We start from the raw sequence: 20,112 nt of genomic DNA, 5'->3' as shown, positions 1-20,112 counted from the left end.
TATTCCTAGATATTTTATTCTTTTTGTTGTAATGGTAAATGGGAGTGTTTTCTTAATTTCACTTTCAGATTTTTCATCATTAGTGTATAAGAATGCCAGAGATTTCTGTGCCTTAATTTTGTATCCTGCTACTTTACCAAATTCATTGATTAGCTCTAGTAGTTTTCTGGTAGCATGTTTAGGATTCTCTATGTATAGTATCATGTCATCTGCAAACAGTGAAAACCTTTACTTGTTGTTTTCTGATTTTGATTCATTTCTTTTTGTTCTCTGATTGCTGTGGCTAGAACTTCCAAAACTGTTGAATAATAGTGGTGAGAGTGGGAAACCTTGTCTTGTTCCTTATCTTAGTGGAAATGGTTTCAGTTTTTCACCATTGAGGACGATGTTGGCTGTGGGTTTGTCATATATGGCCTTTATTATGTTGAGGAAAGTTCCCTCTATGCCTACTTTCTGCAGGATTTTTATCATAAATGGGTGTTGAATTTTGTTGAAAGCTTTCTCTGCATCTATTGAGATGATCATATGGGTTTTCTCCTTCAGTTTGTTAGTATGGTGAATCACGTTGATTGTTTTGTGTATATTGAAGAATCCTTGCATTCCTGGATTAAACCCCATTTGATCATGGTGTATGATCTTTTTAATGTGCTGTTGGATTCTGTTTGCTAGTATTTTGTTGAGGATTTTTGCATCTTTGTTCATCAGTGATATTGACCTGTAGTTTTCTTTCTTTGTGTCATCTTTGTCTGTTTTTTGGTATCAGGGTGATGGTGGCCTCATAAAATGAGATTGGGGGTGTTGCTCCCTCTGCTATATTTTGGAAGAGTTTGAGAAGGATAGGTGTTAGCTTTTCTCTAAATGTTTGATAGAAATTGCCTGTGAAGCCATCTGGTCTTGGGATTGTGTTTGTGGGAAGATTTTTAATCACAGTTTCAATTTCAGTGCTTCTGATTGGTCTGTTCATATTTTCTATTTCTTCCTGGTTCAGTCTCAGCAGATTGTGCATTTCTAAGAATTGCTGCATTTCTTCCAGGTTGTCCATTTTATTGGCAGAGTTGCTTGTAGTAATCTCTCATGATCTTTCGTATTTCTGCAGTGTCAGTTGTTACTTCTTTTTCATTTCTAATTCTATTGATCTGAGTCTTCTCCCTTTTATTCTTGATGAGAGTGGCTAATGGTTTATCAATTTTGTTTATCTTCTCAAAGAACCAGCTTTTAGTTTTATTGATCTTTGCTATCGTTTCCTTCATTTCTTTTTCATTTATTTCTGATCTGATAGTTATGATTTCTTTTCTTCTGCTCAATTTGGGTTTGTTTTCTTCTTTCTCTGATTGCTTTAGGTGCAAGGTAAGGTTGTTTATTTGAGATGTTTCCTGTTTCTTAAGGTAGGATTGTATTGCTATAAACTTCCCTCTTTGAACTGCTTTTGCTGCATCCCATAGGTTTTGCATCGTCATGTCTCCATTGTCATTTGTTTCTAGGTATTTTTTGATTTCCTCTTTGATTTCTTCAGTGATCACTTCGTTATTAAGTAGTGTGTTGTTTAGCCTCCATGTGTTTGTATTTTTTACAGATCTTTTCCTGTAATTGATATCTAGTCTCATAGTGCTGTGGTCAGAAAAGATACTTGATACGATTTCAATTTTCTTAAATTTACCAAGGCTAGATTTGTGACCCAAGATATGATCTATCCTGGAGAATGTTCCATGAGCACTTGAGAAAAATGTATATTCTGTTGTTTTTGGATGGAATATCCTATAAATATCAATTAAGTCCATCTTGTTTAATGTATCCTTTAACGCTTGTGTTTCGTTATTCATTTTCATTTTGGATGATCTGTCCATTGGTGAAAGTGGGGTGTTAAAATCCCCTACTATGATTGTGTTACTGTCGATTTACCCTTTTACGGCTGTTAGTATTTGTCTTATGTATTGAGGTGCTCCTATGTTGGGTGCATAAATATTTACAATTGTTATATCTTCTTCATGGATCGATCCCTTGATCATTATGTAGTGTCCTTCTTTGTCTCTTGTAATAGTCTTTATTTTAAAGTCTATTTTGTCTGATATGAGAATTGCTACTCCAGCTTTCTTCTGATTTCCATTTGCATGGAATATCTTTTTCCATCTCCTCATTTTCAGTCTGTATGTGTCCCTAGGTCTGAAGTGGGTCTCTTGTAGACAGCATATATACGGGTCTTGTTTTTGTATCCATTCAGACAGTCTGTGTCTCTTGGTGGGAGCATTTATTCCATTTACATTTAAGGTAATTATTGATATTTATGTTCGTACTCCCATTTACCTAATTGTTTCGGGTTTGTTCTTGTAGGTCTTTTCCTTCTCTTGTGTTTCTTGCCTAGAGAAGTTCCTTAACATTTGTTGTAAAGCTTGTATCATGGTGCTGAACTCTCTCAGCTTTTGCTTGTCTGTAAAGGTTTTAATTTCTCCATCAAATCTGAATGAGATCCTTGCTGGGTAGAGTAATCTTGGTTGTAGGTTTTTCTCCTTCATCACTTTAAATATTTCCTACCACTCCCTTCTGGCTTGCAGAGTTTCTGCTTAAAGATCAGCTGTTATCCTTATGGGGATTCCCTTGTGTGTTACTTGTTGTTTTTCCCTTGCTCCTTTTAATATGTTTTCTTTGTCTTTAATTTTTGATAGTTTGATTAATATGTGTCTTGGCATGTTTCTCCTTGGTTTTATCCTGTATGGGACTCTCTGTGCTTCCTGGACTTGATTAACTCTTTGCTTCACCATATTAAGGAACTTTTCAACTATATAATGTCTTCAAACATTTTCTCAGTCCCTTTCTTTTTCTATGCTTCTTCTGGGCCCCCTATAATTAGAATGTTCATGCATTTAGTGTTGTCCCAGCGGTCTCTGAGACTGTCCTCTATTCTTTTCATTCTTCTTTCTTTATTCTGCTCTGCAGTAGTTATTTCCACTATTTTACCTTCCAGGTCACTTATCCGTTCTTCTGCCTCAGTTATTCTGCTATTGATCCCTTCTAGAGTATTTTTAATTTCATTTATTGTGTTGTTCATCATTGCTTATTTCCTCTTGAGTTCTTTTATGTCCTTGTTAAATGTTTCTTGCATTTTCTCTATTCTATTTCCAAGATTTTGGATCATTTTTACTCTCATTATTCTGAATTCTTTTTCAGCTCGACTGCCTATTTCCTCTTCCTTTGTTAGGTTTGGTGGGTTTTTACCTTGCTCCTTTATCTGCTGTGTGTTTTTCTGTCTTTTCAGTTTGCTTATCTTACTGTTTTTGGGGTCTCCTTTTTGCATGCTGCAGGTTCGTAGTTCCCGTTGTTTTTGATGTCTGTCCCCAGTGGCTAATGTTGGTTCAGTGGGTTGAGTAGGTTTCCTGGTTGAAGTGGCTAGTGCCTGTGTTCTGGTGCATGAGGCTGGATCTTGTCTTTCTGGTGGGCACGTCCACGTCTGGTGGTGTGTTTGGTGTGTCTGTAGCCTTATTATGATTTTAGGAAGGCTCTCTGCTAATGGATGGGGCTGTGTTCCTGTCTTGCTAGTTGTTTGGCATAGGGTGTCCAGCACTGTAGCTTGCTGGTTGTTGAGTGAAGCTGGGTGTTGGTGTTGAGATGGAGATCTCTGGGAGATTTTTGCTGTTTGGTATTACGTGGAGCTGGGAGGTCGCTTGTGGACCAGTGTCCTGAAGGTGGCTCTCCCACCTCAGTGGCACAGCCCTGACACATGGCTGGAGCACCAAGAGCCTGTCCTCTACATGGCTCAGAATAAAAGGGAAAGAAAATAGAAAGAAAGAAAGAGGATAAAATAAAATAAAGATAAAAGAAAACAGTTATTAAAATAAAAATAATTATTAAGAAAAAATATTTTTAAAAGTTAAAAAAAAAATGCAGACAGTCAGAACCCTAGGACAAATGATGATAGCAAAGCTATACAGATAAAATCTCACACAGAAGCATACACATACACACTTGCAAAAAGAGAAAAAGGGGAAAAAATAATATATCTTGCTCCCAAAATCCACCTCCTCAATTTGGGATGATTCATTGTCTATTCTGGTATTCCCCAGATGCAGGTTACATGAAGATGCTTGTGGAGCTTTAATCCGCTGCTCCTGAGGCTGCTGGGAGAACTTTCCCTTTCTCTTCTTGTTCTCACAAAGTCCTGAGGCTCAGCTTTGGATTTGGCCCCGCCTCTGCATGTAGGTCACCTGAGGGCGTCTCTTTGCTCAGACAGGCTGGGGTTAAAGGAGTGGCTGATTCGGGGGCTCTGGCTCACTCAGGCCGGGGGGAGGAAGGGGCATGGATGCCGGGCGAGCCTGGGACGGCAGTGGCCAGTGTGATGTTGCACCAGCCTGAGTCGCGCTGTGCGTTCTCCTGGGGAAGTTGTCCCTAGGCCACGGGACCCTGGCAGTGGCGGGCTGCACAGGCTCCCATGAGGGGTGGGGTGGATAGTGACCTGTGCTCGCACAGAAGCTTCGTGTTGGTGGCAGCAGCAGCCTTAGCATCTCATGCCCGTCTCTGGGGTCCACGCTGATAGCTGCAGCTTGCGCCCGTTTCTGGAGCTCCTTTAAGCAGTGCTCTTAATCCCCTCTTCTTGCGCACCAGAAAATAGAGAGACAAGGAAAAGTCTCTTGCCTCTTCAGCAGCTCCAGACTTCTCCCGGACTCCCTCCCGGCTAGCTGTGGTGCACTAACCCCTTCAGGCTGTGTTCATGCCGCCAACCCCAGTAGTCTCCGGGCTTCCAACTGAAGCCCAAGCCTCAGCTCCCATTCCCCACCCGCCCCGGCAGGTGAACAGACAAGCCTCTCGGGCTGGTGAGTGCTGGTCGGCACTGATCCTCTGTGGGAATCTCTCCGCTTTGCCCTCAGCACACTGTTACTCCGCTCTCTTCCGTGACTCTGAAGCTTCCCCCTGTCTGCCACCCGCAGTCTCCGCCCGCGAAGGGGCTTCTAGTGTGTGGAAACCTTTCCTCCTTCACGGCTCCCTCCCACTGGTGCAGGTCCCGTCCCTATTCTTTTGTCTCTGTTTATTCTTTTTTCTTTTGCCCTACCCAGGTACGTGGGGAGTTTCTTGCCTTTTGGGAGGTCTGAGGTCTTCTGCCAGCGTTCAGTGGGTGTTCTATAGGAGCAGTTCCACATGTGGATGTATTTCTGATGTATCTGTGGGGAGGAAGGTGATCTCTGCGTCTTACTCTTCCGCCATCTTCTCCCTGGAATAAAGCTAGAATTTTTAATATTCTTTTTATTTTGATGCTGAAGCAGGCATATTAAAATATTATCTTTATGTTCAAGTCTCTATCCACAGAGAATCTGGAGTCAGTCAGTTTACAAGATATTATTAGTTATTGAGTTTTTGTTCTACAGAGGTGAACTGTGGAACTCACCCAGTTTCCCACACTGTTGTCTAATTTTAGCCCTCCTTATATTGGTTTCTTAAGTCCACGTCATTTCACATTTGTAATTGTGGCTATTATAGAATTGCATTAGTAGAATGAAAAGAAGGAAAATGGTGCTCTAAAAAGAATGATAGCAAGCAAATGTTAGTCAGTAGACCAGAGAGCAAAAATTAAGAGCTGGTCAGGTCATTCTTGAGAGAAGTAGGTAAAGAGTGATTTACCTGTACACAGAGTGGTGGTCACGTGCTCATCTCTACTGAACATGAGACTAAGGAAGCTAATGGATTTTAAGGAGTGTCCAGGTAAGAAAATGTAATTCCACTGAACTTAGTGTTGGTTAGTCATTTAAATATAATGTCTATTTTACCAAATACCATTTCAAGTGTTACTTTGACAAACTAATGACTCAAATGAGACTATATTAGGTTTGGGAAGCACCTATTACTTATACTGTGTTTGTCAAGCTCACTAGGTATGCTTAGCATGGACAAGGAAGACTTAAAGGTAGGAAGGAAGTTAGGTCATTGATAGAACTTAACATATTTCTCTAATATTTTGTGATAAATCAGTAATATTGTACTGTACATGATTCAGGGATTTTAAAAAAGAAAACACACTTATTGGTGGAAATATGGAAGAAAAGAATGATTAGATGGTTTAATATGTTTGTTACTAATATCTTCCAGTTATTTATAAACTAAGTAAAATAAGTATGGAAGCTCATACCGTTTGAGAGTAAGTTTTGTAAGTACAGACAAAAAGATGTGGTTTGTGATAGTAATACTACTGCTATTATTCACAGTTTGTAATAGAATCATTGCTATATGTAATCAGGTTTAACCAACCCAATAAATTTCTGAGGCAGAGTTATCCCATTTTTATAAATGAGAAAACCAAGGCCTGGATAGTTTAATTAATGTTTTCATGGGATCTGTGCTTTCCAATATAGTATTAAATTTTGCATAAAATAGTTTATAATTTAATGGTACAAAACCTGAATGTCTAAAATTTTATGAAGAGAATAAATAATGCCTGGACTGAGGAAATTTTATTTTTGTCTTGCTTATCTAATACTGATGAAAGTTTATGTTTGAAGTGTTCTACTGCACAGTGAATGTAGTAATGGAATATATTTAATCTAAATAAGCAAAAGTAAGAATATGTAGGAAATTAGTATGTTTGATTAGAATGGGAGCATGTTGTATTATTTTATCATAGTGTAACAGAAGAAATAAAATACCAAATTGGTGTAGGTAAATGATATATTTTAACTTCTTCACCTTTTTCTTTTTTTCTAAAAATTATGGGATTTCTCATAGAAAATGTATAATGTTTGAAATATGGAAGCATATTGCTAAATTGAGTTAAATAAATATCATTTAAACTTTTGAATGTATTTGGTTAATTTCAGAAATTTGAGTCAAATAATATTATTTCAATTTTATATGATCTCTAAAAAATTCAGACAGTTAGGACCAGAGAAGGGGATACCTGGAGAAGATTATCAAGAAAAGTAACAAGTATATTCTCTTAGTTTATGTACTATTTTTGATATCACTTTAAATAATTTCTTTGATTTCCCACTTTTGTAAGTATCTCATATAACCTGGGAGAGCAGGCTTTCTTTTTTTTTTTAAACATTGTGATTTTTCTACCATATCTATCTAAATAAATGTGAAGAACAGTGTAATTGTTCTCTAATTATGAGTACCAATTTATCCATTGTACCTAACTGTGATTCATTTTTAAATTTTGTCTTAGCAATGTATTAGTTCTAGGAGAAAATGTTCACTGTAGAAAATTTAGGAAATGAGAAAAAGTAGTCAATAAAATCACCTGTAATCCCAATGTACATCAATCAGAGCACTACCACAAATACTCCAACATGTTTACAGTAACATGTCCCTTTGAAGGAACAGCAGTGCTGAAAAATGCAGTAGTCTACATTGGCCAACAGATAGGTGTAAATGGTTTTCAGAATTGTGTTTTATTTAGTTAACCTGTGTATTGATTTTACAAAATTCTAAAAAACAATAAAAAAAGAAGCTTTGGAAGTACAACATCTAAACAATTACATATTATGGAAGGTTTGAGAAATGGCTTTTGGGAGGTATTTTTAGTTAACTTTCAATGCTGATAGGAAATTGTAATTCCTGATTCCTGGCAGCAGTGGCCCAAATTCGTGTAAATTCTGATTAATCCACAATTATTGTTATGGTGATTTGCCTGAGATATTTTTAAGATTAGTTTATCAGCTATGAGTCATAAAATTCTCCTGCCTTTTTGATTTGATGTGTACTTACTCATTAAAGAGACATGGTTTCTGTCATCATGCTATGTGTATATCACAGATAAAGTCATACACTTTTCATTTATTTTGTTATATAATTGTTACACCTGTAATAGTATAGGTACTTTATAAATTACTTTGTTGTCATAGTTGAAAAATTTATTATTGGCAGAACAGCTGTACAGAAATGTCTTTGAGCAAGAAGTGTGGGTAGCTGTATCACTATGTAGTATGTGAGGAGAATATGAGAAATCAGATATAATTCTTTTTGACTTGTTTTTCCATTTAGCCTAGAACACCAACAAGGGAGTTACAAGTGTAGGTTTGACTTACCTAGTAGATGATTTTCCTCCTTGATAAATCAGATGGTGATAATTATGGAATGTATTATGTTATTACAATCTATTTTTGAAGATTCTCAACACTTTGGGGGAAAATATGTTTGTTTATTTTTTCCAATAATTGTCCCAACACTGCCAATTCCAGCTTTTCCCATTGGTTAAGGGCTACCTTAACAATGCCAAGGTCTAATTGCATGACTTTTCAATCACTTTTGTTTATTAGAACCATCTCATATTAATAGTTATGTACTATTCATTTTAAAACTTTAATCTCAAACTTAATCCAAAACTCTTTCTCTCCCCTCATTTGGAGTCACTATCAGGGGAGTGGAAGAGCAGAAAGCTAGGGGAGTTGGGAGGCAGATATGTGGGTTCTGCAAAACCTAGACCTTAGAGGATACTGGTAACAGGGGACACATATCAAGGGGACTAAAAAGCTGTGCAGTGGTGCTGAATCAAATCTCAGAGACAGCGTTTTGGGTGAAGTAGAAAAGAATAGCTTTATTGCTTTGCCACGCAAAGGGAGACATAGCATGCTGCTGCCCTTGAAAACTTGTTTCCCAACCTGGGAAGAGTTGTTGATGAGTTTTATAGCAAGGATTCAACGGTGGGGTTCCTGATAAAATTAGGGTGTGTTCAGGGCCTGCATTCCTCTAATCTGGTCTCAATTAATCTCTTGATGTGCTTCTCTGGTTCCTTTAATCTGACCTCAGGTGGTCTTTTTTTGCCTTTTTTTGACTAGATGCTTCATTTCTCTGTGAAACATTCTTGTTATGTGAGAGGGAAGACTTAAACCTTAAAAAAAAGGCAGTTAATTTTTGGTAAGAAGCTATGCACAAAGAATGTGAAAGGAATATGATTTGGGAGAAAGACTGGAACAAGTACAAATATTTTCCTATTTAAGAATTCAGTAAATTGAGATTATTTTGGTTATTAGCAGCCTTTCTGTTTCTAAAAATTTTTTGAAACAAGGAGCTAAAGTGACAATAGGTGATGTTTTCCCAGGATCTCCTTAAGAAATCATTCATTTCCAGTACTAAGTGATCAAAAATAGGACATATAATAATCCTATATAAATACATTTCTTTTTCCATAAAATACATGGTTTCCCCAAGTTCTGTGATTGGGGAAAAATAATATGTCATTACTTTGGCCAAATTTCAAAATTAATAAGAACATTTATGATATTAAATAAGAATTATAATTATACTTATATTTATATGTAATTATATAATGTAATTATAATTATAACAAATGATAACCTGTTATCCACACTTGTTTTAAAAGGGGGATTTCAGTTTTTACGGAGTATTAGGAATCTATTGATTCAAGAAAAGGGAAATTTTAAACTTGTCTTATCGAGCAGAAGAATTCATGACTGTGAAAATATTAAGACTTCTACTTAAGTTGTAGAAATAAAAGCACCCAGGGATTGTGAATTCTACCTTTGGTATGTAGGCCACAGATTATGAGAAATTTCTAAATTTGCTAAGTTTTTCTCCCCATTCATATAATTTTGAGTCATTATTTTATTTTATTTTTATTTATTTTATTTATTTTTATTATTATTATTTTATTTTATATGTTTTGGGGGAAATACTGACATTTTTCTCTAACTTTATTTTGTGGAAATAATTTAAATTTATATTTTAATCTTTTAGGTATGATGTTGATTCAAAGAGTCCCAACTTGTCAAAACATGTAAGTTCATATTTTTACGTTCTTTATGATGATTGCAAATATAAATTATAATATCATGATTTGATTATTTATGTTGATTGATTAATATTAAGGTTATGTGTCCACAACTTATGTAATAAATGCATTGAAAATAAATTTTAAAAAGTGATATTCTTTGGCTAAGCACTGGTGGTTTTATCAACGGAATATTGACCAGTTTGGAATTAGGCCATATCTAGTTTTTTTTTTTTTTTTTGGTGGTACGCGGGCCTTTCACCGTTGTGGCCTCTCCTGTCGCGGAGCACAGGCTCCGGACGCGCAGGCTCAGTGGCCATGGCTCATGGGCCCAGCAGCTCCGCGACACATGGGATCCTCCCGGTCCGGGGCACGAACCCGTGTCCCTTGCATCGGGAGGTAGACTCTCAACCACTGCGCAACCAGGGAAACCCTAGGCCATATCTAATAGGAAGGGATGGATGGGGGTGAAAAGAGTATTCTGAAAGGGGTTTAACTAGGTTTTAAGAGAAATTTGAGTATACACATGTAAAATTGGTAGCTGTACCAGGGTTGCGAGGTCAGCTAAACTAATGTTCATGCCCAGGGGCTCAGAAGGTGAGATTTTTCCATTTTTGTAGGCTATTAGCTAGAATAGGTGGAGATCTATCTATCTATCTATCTATCTAGATATGTATGTGTATAATTTCCTGTGTAGTTTGCAGACAGGGAATGTCATAGTTCAGAGAAGAGAGAGGGGATGTAGGGGGTGATCCCAAGGTGATTTGGGAAAACTGGAAGCCTGGTCATGGTGGTAAAAAAAAAAAATCACAATTTACTGATCTTTTCCTTCATTAAAGAAGGTATATATTTATTTCTGTTATGAAGCGTAGAGCAGAATCATTTGAAGAAAGATTCAAAGGTTAGTCTTTGTACAATTTGAAAAAAATGCTGTAACAAGCTCATTACTTCCCGTAAGTAAAGTTCATTGCAGTTGCCATGATACCCTTCTACTCCTTAAGATAAGACTTGTAGCATGTAGTTAAACATGCTATAAGTTAAATAAGTTAAAACTTATTTGCATAACTTTGTATTGGAAGTTTTTGAAATTTCATTGGAAGAATCAGAAAAGAAACCACATTTTCTAGTCAAAATTATCTAGTTGCAAGGAACAAAAATGCATTCACTTATCTCACATGGAGGGGGTTTATTGAAGGGATTTAGGAGCATCTCATAAATGTGACATGTAACATGCTGTATGGGAATTACAGCTAGAAACAGGCATGGTGGGTTGGACTGAGACAGCTGTTTTCTCTATTTCTCTCTGTCTCTCTCTCATTCAATAAAGCCACATATTCTTTTCACTATGGCTTTTCTCTGAGCTTCTGTTTCTCTCTGAAGACCAAGTTTCTCTGTTTATTCATCCTGTGTACATAGGGAAAATGACCTCCCTAACACTGACTGGGCATAGACTTTCAAGTGCCCACTCCCTCTGAATATAATTTTTCAGTGTTTCTCAGTTTAGACTAGTCTTCAGAGGGTATAATAACTGAGAAGTTAGGGACATTTTCATGGGGTTGTATATATTGAGGGTGAGTGTGAGGATGGTAACATGCGGTCCTTACTGTCGATGTTCAGGGCATAGTATATGGAAAATGGGATAGGAAGGTACCTCAAACATGATGAACTATGTCTTCCTTCAATAATCAGTAATGACTAAATATTTTTATGGAAGAGATATGTCTTATAGAAGCCATCAATGTACATATCTTTTCAAATTTTTTTTTTGTAGAATAACTTTTTTTTCATAAGTAAAGTTTCATGACTTTCTCATGGTAAAAAATCCTTATCCTGACTCTGTTTTACCATCATGACATCTCTTTTACTATCTTCTCATCACCATACTTCTTTACCAAACAGCCTGGGTTTCTATAACTTTCTTTTCATTCTCCCTTCAATTTCTTTACTGTATTCTCATATTCATTTCTGCTTAAACTATTCTGACATAGGTTAGATCAAAATGTAGTGGCCTCTCTTCATTCTTTACTTTACTTGATCTCCCCATTATTTTGGACACGATTGACTACTGTATTCTTGAAATACTTACCTCCCTTGACTTCCATGGAAATTTCTCCCTTCTTTTCCTACCTCTCTGTTTACTCAGTACCTATTATTTTTTGGTTTCTCTTTCTCCTCCTATTCCTTAATATTAGTGTTTCTTATGTCTTTACTTCCAATTTTTATCTCATCTCATTGTATAAACTCTCTTTGGGAGAGTTCAATAATTTACCTGTCTTATCTTGATGATTCATGTACCCTTTGTACACCCCAGAAAATCTGTTTCCAACTGCTTGTCAGATATTCCATGGTAGATATTCTGCAGAAGCCTAAAATTCAAATATATAAAAAAATTTTTGATGACCTTTTCCATCCCAATTTTGTTCCTCTGCCTGTATTATCTTCATGAGAATAATCATCAACACAGTGTACTTACTTAGAAAACTTTCATATAATTTTCCTGGCCCTTGTTATGACAAAAACATTTCAAGTTTCTGAAATGATTCTTTTAAAAAAGATACACTTAGTTCTTGAATGACTGAGAATAAAAATAAATAATTAACAGCACACGTAATACTGGCTCATTTAATACCATAACACAGTGCTTTAGAGACCCTTTAAAAAGGAACTGAGAAACAAATTGTGTTTAACTTTAAACACATTAAATCTACTTCCATCAAAGCCAGGGGCTCTGAGATATTCCAGCTGGCCTATTGCACTCAAAGCTCTAGTGATACCTTTAGAGAGCAATGATAACCCCTACCCAGAGGAGGTCTTGGAAAGCTCTGACAGCCCTGAATCAATCACAGAAAGTCAACCCTTTAGAACTAATGTTTCTTGTTCAGTTTTCACTTCTTTATGAATCTTACCCCATTTCCTTTCCTGAATGGAAACTGAGCACTAACTCTCCCAAGTAGAATTGCTTAACATCTCCTTCCCCTTATATTTCAGGGTCGGTCTTCCTTAACCTCTTCCTGTCTCACATCTAGTGAGTCACCAAATCCTGCTCATTCTAACAAAGAATTGTTTCTCTTCTGTCTTCTTTCCTTACCGTTACTGCTTTAGTTCACATTTTCATCACTTTTTTCCTGGGGTATTGCATAGCTTTTTATAGTTCCTGTAGTTTATATTATCTCACATTTTAATGTATTCTCACATTATTCTCTGTTATATATCTCAAATATATATAGTAAGCAACACAGATTACTTAGTAAGTGCCTGAGCTATGAGTGGATGAAGCATGTCAAAAGAAGGAGGAATTGTTACAAGAATTGTTAGAGATAACTGCTTTGAATTTCTGCTAGATATTAGCAACAACAAAAGCCCTTCTTTATTTGAAAGGATCCAAGTACAGATTTTAGGTAAAAGAGCATATAACTCATTCAACCCAAAAGGAATTCAGGAGGCATTTGAAAGACCAGAGAAACCAATAAACAAACTAGGTTTATTCCCTGAAGATGCAGTTCTTTAAAAGTGTGGTTGTCTACATCTGCCAGTTTTGAAAAGGGAAATAAAAACTGAAACCTTTTAGGAAATACTGCTAAGTGACTATGCCTGCATGTGGAGTACAGGCACCTATCTTTTACAGAAGGGATTTGGTAGCAAGAGAGACTCCTTGAGTTAACAATAATAAATTTTTTCTCTTTCTCATTTCTGATAATTTTGAAAGATCCTGCTTTCAGGATGGTTTTATTTGGTTTCTGGTACTTAGGGGTCTTAAGTACCAGTCTTAAATTTTTGGTACTAATAAGGAAACTGGAGATATAATATAGAACTGTACCTTAGATTTCTAACATTGCAAATGAATACAAGGTGAATAGATGAAGAATCAGTATAACTTTAATTGATTTTATTGGTGGTGGACAAGTTTTTAGTGAAGAAACATTATGTTCACAGCTGACTTACGGAATCCAGGGATGTATTCCTTTAGATGATTTATCCATTTTATGATTCTCTAAGGAAATTGCTTTACATATTTCCATTTGCATAATTTAATTGCATCATTAATGAAAAGATTATTAACAGGACCATAATTGGTGTATCTAGGATTCTGTTTGGTGTTCTGGAGCAGAGAACATCGAAACTGTACTTTATGTACTAAGTTTTCATACCTACCAGGCAATCCAAAATGCATTTATCCATTTGGTTGGTCTTGGAAGGTACCCACGACAGTTTTTGTTTTAGATAGTTAATTGCTCACTGGATTATTTCAGCCACAAAATACCAACCTTCAGTGAAGATGTGCGTGTTCTTCAGTTATTTTCTAAATATTATATATATAAACCTCCACATATAGATCAGTTGTATTTGAAAATTTTATTTGAAAATTAATTAATTGTTCAGATCATGAAATGCATTTTTCATAGGAATAGATTTATAAGTGGGGAAAGAGTTTTTCATTAGAATATGTCAGTTTAACCAATATATAACTGAACTGAATTCTAATGTATACTAACACAACCAGGTAAGCAATAAATATATTCCAGGCACTCTTCTAATGCTGAGAAATATAGCAATGAATAAGACAAACAAGATCCTTGTCCTAAAACAGCTTACAGTTTAGAGTTGGGGAAGTGGCGTATATATATTTATTCAATAAAAACAAATGCAAATAAATGGCTAAGATAACTTACATTAATAAGATTTTGATACTGAGAGCGGGTGACTCATGAAGCTAGTTAGCAAGAAGCTTATATTTCCCTCAACCAGGCAGCATGATTGCACCAATTCTTATCCTGGGTATACTTATTAAAGAGAAGGAGGGAACTATTGAAAATCTAGGGCAAGAGCATTTAAAGCAAAAGAAACAGTAGTGCAAAGACCTTGAGTCAGGAAGTAATTTAATATGTTGGTGTGACTGAAAGTTAGCTACCCTATATAGACTGAATGGTGAGGAAAGAAGAATGGAATAATTTGGAAAGGTAGATAAAATTCAGATGATGTGGAGATTTGTAGGCCAAAGTTTAAAGAATTTGGATTTTTTTTTTTAATGGATTTCACTGGAAGATGGTGTGATCTGATTTATAGGTTTAAATAACAACTGGAAGCATGAAGTGGATAATGTGGTTGGGGAGCCCCAGTGTACAGGGGCCAGTTTCAGGTTTTACCCAGGGAACTCCTGCTGTTGTGAACCAACAGAGACCAGTTATAAAACTGCTGTTAATTTAGCTAGGTAAACACTATTTGGTAAGTATAGACCTTGAAGTGGTAAAAAGTGGCAGATTTGGAATATATTTTGGTGATATGGTTGCTGATGACATAGATATCAGGTCTGAAAATAAGAGATGAAGATAGAATGATCCCTAGGTTATTGGAAACTGGATAAATGAAGATACAGTTTATTGCCATGGGGTACATTGGGGAGGAAAGGACTGAGGTGGTGGGGATGAGAATAGAGAAATCAATGGTCAGGGCAGGTGTATGTTGTTTGAGACCTCAGTAAGCATCCAACTGGAGATATTGACTAGGCCATTTCTGCAGACTTGAGAACTGTCAGCCTATAGAGTTGGAACTCAAAAAAATTATATTAAAAAGTATAAATGGAGAAGAGAATAGGATAGAACCTTGGGGGAACTTTAGCATTTACAAATTTGGTGGGAAATGGTTAGCCAGAATTATCATTTAAAAAGGCTAGTCGGGACATATCACTTTCTAGTTCAAGTTAATTTTCCAGTGGCTTCCCTCCACACTTGAGACAGAATTCACAATCCATCATGGGCCCTTGGCTCCGTCCTCTCCTTCCATTTTCTTCCTTGCTCATCCTGCTCTAACCCCACTGGCCCTCTTGCTTTTCCTTAAACACCTTGTCTCAGGGACTTTGTTCTTGCTTTTTCTCCTACCTACCTATTGTCTCAAATGTTCACATGGTTCTTTCTGTTATATTATTGAAATTTCTACTTAGTTGTCATCTACTTAGAGGCCTTTCCTGACTGCCCTGTGTAAAGAGCTCTCCATGCTATCCTCTGATGCCTTTTCAATAATAACTTTCTTTTTTTTTTTTTATGTAGCAAGCTTTCTGGTCTTTATCAGCTAATGAGAGCTAGCCTTATAAGCATATTCAAATTAAAGAATTTATGACTGTTGCTCAATAAATGGATTATGTTTCTATTTGCATTTTCAACATGCTCTTGTAGAATATTAGACTTTGAGACAGAATTAGGGACAGTGCTTGAGGTAGGTTTGATGACAGTATCTTTGGCACTCATTACGTTATATTAGGTGAGATTGTTTGCATGTAAAACTGGCCCTTACTCAGGGCTTAGTATTTAATGACATTGTGTGATAGTATTATATTTATTATTTAATAATGCTATAATATATATCATATTATTTAATAGTACTATATAGTAAGCTTTCTAGTTATTTAGCCTGTTGACTGTATCATCATGTTTAACAGCAGTAAGAATATTTACTTAACATTTTTTGTTAGCATATTACATTTCTCACATCTTTACTGATGAGAACTAACATCTAGACAAAAAGTGATGTGCCTCTAGAAGGCAAATATTTTCCATAGATTTGTAATAGTATTTGTGAATAGAGTAGCTTTATTCTTAATCTATAAATAGTATAGTTCACAATTTAAATATGTATGTTGTTGATAATTTTAGAAAATTGGTTAATTTTGATCAATAACTACTCATTCATTGAAAGATTAATTTTCATTCAGTGTCTTATTTAACTGCCTTCATGTGGACTCTTATGAAGCAAGAAATATTTTGAAAATCAACAACTGTATAATTAATACATATTAATGTAATGTATTACATTAATGTATAACTGTAAAATTATACTCTTGTATAACAAGAGCATAATTTTGAAATTATATTTGCAGTTTAGCTACTGATGTCTAAGTTTAGAACTATTAATAATATGTGAGAAATTCATTTGTGGAAAACGTTATATGAAGAAACATTGCACATGGACACACACACATATATATGTATGCATATTATTGAAAATTATATGGAACTTTCTATGATATTTTGATGATACTGGTAATATGTGTGTAGTAAGAATTAGTCCTGAAATAGGTGGAGGAATTATTTTTCTTTGTATATACTTTTTACTGTTTATATTATTTCTGTGCATTTAAAAAATAAATTTCAGGAGTGGGTGGGAAAAAAAAGAACTTTGTGATAATTTCTTGGAGGTAGGATTAGCATTTTTGCTTTATAGATAGATCCATTCATTAAAAAGACAAATTCTTGATTTAAAAAAGGTGTATTATTATAATGTTAAAATGGGACAAATTATTTTTATTAAAATATTAAATCGAATTGCTTCATGTTGAGTTTGCTTTATACCCCAAACAGTCCAACCATTAAGAAAGTAGGGGCTTCCCTTGTGGTGCAGTGGTTGGGAATCCACCTGCCAATGTGGGGTACACGGGTTCAAGCCCTGGTCTGGGAAAATTCCACATGCCATGGAGCAACTAAGCCCGTGTGGTGTAACTACTGAGCCTGCGCTCTAGAGCCCACGAACCACAACTACTGAGCCCAAGTGCCACAACTACAGAAGCCCACGTGCCTAGAGCCCATGCTCTGCAACAGGAGAGGCCACTGCAATGAGAGGCCTGCACATTGCAACGAAGAGTGCCCCCCCCGCCACAACTAGAGAAAGCCCACTCACAGCAACGAAGACCCAATGCAACCAAAAATAAAATAAATAAATAAATTTATTTTTAAAAAAGTAGGAAAGATTACTGAGCAAAGAAACACCATTCTTAGTTATTATAAATGATTGTCATATTAGTATATAGTTAATAATTAAGTCACTCCTCAATCTCTATAGTTGCTGTGATTAGTATGAATTAATTAAATATAGAGGAAGTCAGCAATATTAGCAGAGAGTACCAATGGTAAAATATTAGTAAATAATGCTGACAATAAAATTTCACAAGTTATACAAACTTTCGTCACCAATTATTTTCCACAATGGTTAAAATTTTATAAAAGCGAGAAATTTTGTATCATTTATTTTCTCTTGCTTTTACTGGCTTAGTGCATGTGCTTAAAAAAGCTAAATGATCACAAAATGGGTAAAAGCAATAAGTGGAGGCAAATCATGACTCTGTCTTATCAAGAATGAATGATTAACTCCTGAACAGTTGACTATACTCAATTACTGTGCTGTGTTAAAACTTAGCTATCAATAACCCATTTGTCTTTTAATTTAAATTATATATTAATTAGAAATATTTTCTATGCTCATTCATCACTTTATAAAACAGGAAAGCCACTTAAAGATTATCTTTGTAGTTCTTTTAGGAAAAAGATGCCACACTATTGAATGCTTATAAAATTGTTTATGATGATGCTGATGATAATCTATATTCATTGGTTAGCTTTGTAATAGTATAAAAATGAGAAATTTTATTTACTAGGTTAATATGAAACCACACCTCCTGGTTCATTATACTATTGTTTTAAAAATGTCATTCTTGGGCTTCCCTGGTGGCGCAGTGGTTGAGAGTCCGCCTGCCGATGCAGGAGACACGGGTTCGTGCCCTGGTCCGGGAAGATCCCACATACCGCGGAGCAGCTAAGCCCGTGAGCCATGGCCGCTGAGCCTGCGCGTCCGGAGCCTGTGCTCCGCAACGGGAGAGGCCACAACAGTGAGAGGCCCGCATACCGCAAAAAAAAAAAAAAAAAAAAAAAAAAAATGTCATTCTTTAGATAGATATATTTGTATATATACTTGTTAACATTTAAGATAAGACACTTTTGGGTTTTATAACGACACTCAAAATGAGCATTTGTATTGATCATGAGTGTAAAGTGGTTTTGGAAAAGAAAATGTATTATTTTATTCAGATAATTATAGTATCTCCAGTACTGGAATCTAGTGGCAAGTGGAAAGTTTTGTGTATGTAGTAATATTCTTTAACCCAGGAAACTAAGGAGGAGAGAGGAGGCATATATTTATTAGACACTTACTATGTTCCACGCATTTATTTTAAGTGTTTTGCATATGTTATCTTACTTAGACCTCCCAACAATTTAATTGGCAAGTATTATTTACAAAGTGTATTTTATAGATTAGGATACTGAGGTGTAGAGGCATTAGTAAATGTTTCAGCCAAAATACAAACACAGAAATACAAAGAATACAAAGATATATATATATATAAATATATTTATTCATATATATATAAATATATATGTATATTTATATATAAGTATATATATAAATATACATATATATTTTGTATAGATACAAAATACAAAGAAATACAAAATACAAAGCAGTCTAGCCTCTTATAATTCTCAATCCTGAGGAGTTTGTCATTCTGCTTTCCTAAATAAATAAATAAATGTATGTATGTAAAAAAATCTTTTATAAAGAATATATAGGAATCATTAATAGTAATACCTAGCAAGCAAGCATACAAACCAACACAAAACCAGTTAATTTAATGCAAAGTAAATTACCTTTTTATTTGTGTGGAATTATTTGAGCACATAGCATCAGTGTAATTTTCATGAGTATAGATAAGTTTCTTGCTATAATATAAAATGTAGATGGATGGAATTCATTAGTAAAGATTGGTACAAATAAAATAATAAAGTAATAATGCCAGGAGAGTAATGCATCTTCAGGACAATGAAAACTTCCATTTGGAACCCTCCTGAATTCTTCCCTGTGTGTCTTTCCATGGCTAACTTTAATGTATCCTTTCCCTGTAATAAATGTAAATGTGGGTATAATAAAAATAAATAAATTCTGAAAAAATTAGGGTATTATGCTCATGCATACAATTAAAGTAGACATTCCTCTGAATATTAAAAAGAAAGAGAAGAGAAACATAAATGTAGAGTAATCAGCTGGAATCTGATAGTACAGCAATGTTCCTTTGGATTTTGAGTTGTGTTATGCTAGTAATAAAACTAGATTTAGATTGTTATGGGAATAATCCAAACACTTCCTCTGATTTGCTAAGTTTTTTTAAAACTACCTGTGCAATGTGAAACATATTATTATGATGCTTTGTATTGCTATACTCTCTGTTTTTTGTTTTTTTTCTTGTCTCCTCTACTGCTCAGTGATAAGCCTTCCAGTGTTATTACTAGCATATTGGATTTAGGGTAATATTTGGATACTTTTAAGAGTGGCAGAATGCATCGTATATTGTTATATACTAACAATATGGTTTACAGTCATTTAAGCAGATTTCAAAACTAAGTTCTATCTGTGTATTACTTAGATTATAAAATAATAATGGATACATTTAACAAGAATTCTTGGTCAGTTTTTGGAAAGCCCAGTAGTTAATATGATTGAATAAATTGAAACATTTCTGAATTGCCAGCCACTGTAAAGTGGATTTGGTCTATGTGTGTGTTAGAATTGTAGAAAAGTGCTTG

The 20,112-nt window shown here is 35.2% G+C and overlaps 1 protein-coding gene across 1 annotated transcript in view; it reads left to right on the top strand.

The window, feature by feature from the left end:
• Positions 1-20,112, top strand: part of CPNE8 (copine 8) — a 249,780-nt gene that overhangs the window by 76,978 nt on the left and 152,690 nt on the right. The window contains 1 exon segment of the mRNA XM_059082256.2: positions 9,676-9,715. Coding sequence (XP_058938239.1) covers positions 9,676-9,715 — 40 coding nt within the window.

Source organism: Kogia breviceps, chromosome 12 (assembly GCF_026419965.1).
Source record: "Kogia breviceps isolate mKogBre1 chromosome 12, mKogBre1 haplotype 1, whole genome shotgun sequence".
Classification (NCBI taxonomy): Eukaryota; Metazoa; Chordata; class Mammalia; order Artiodactyla; family Physeteridae; genus Kogia; species Kogia breviceps.
Note: the sequence above shows the minus strand (reverse complement) of the source record. Positions and strands in the feature narration are given on the sequence as shown.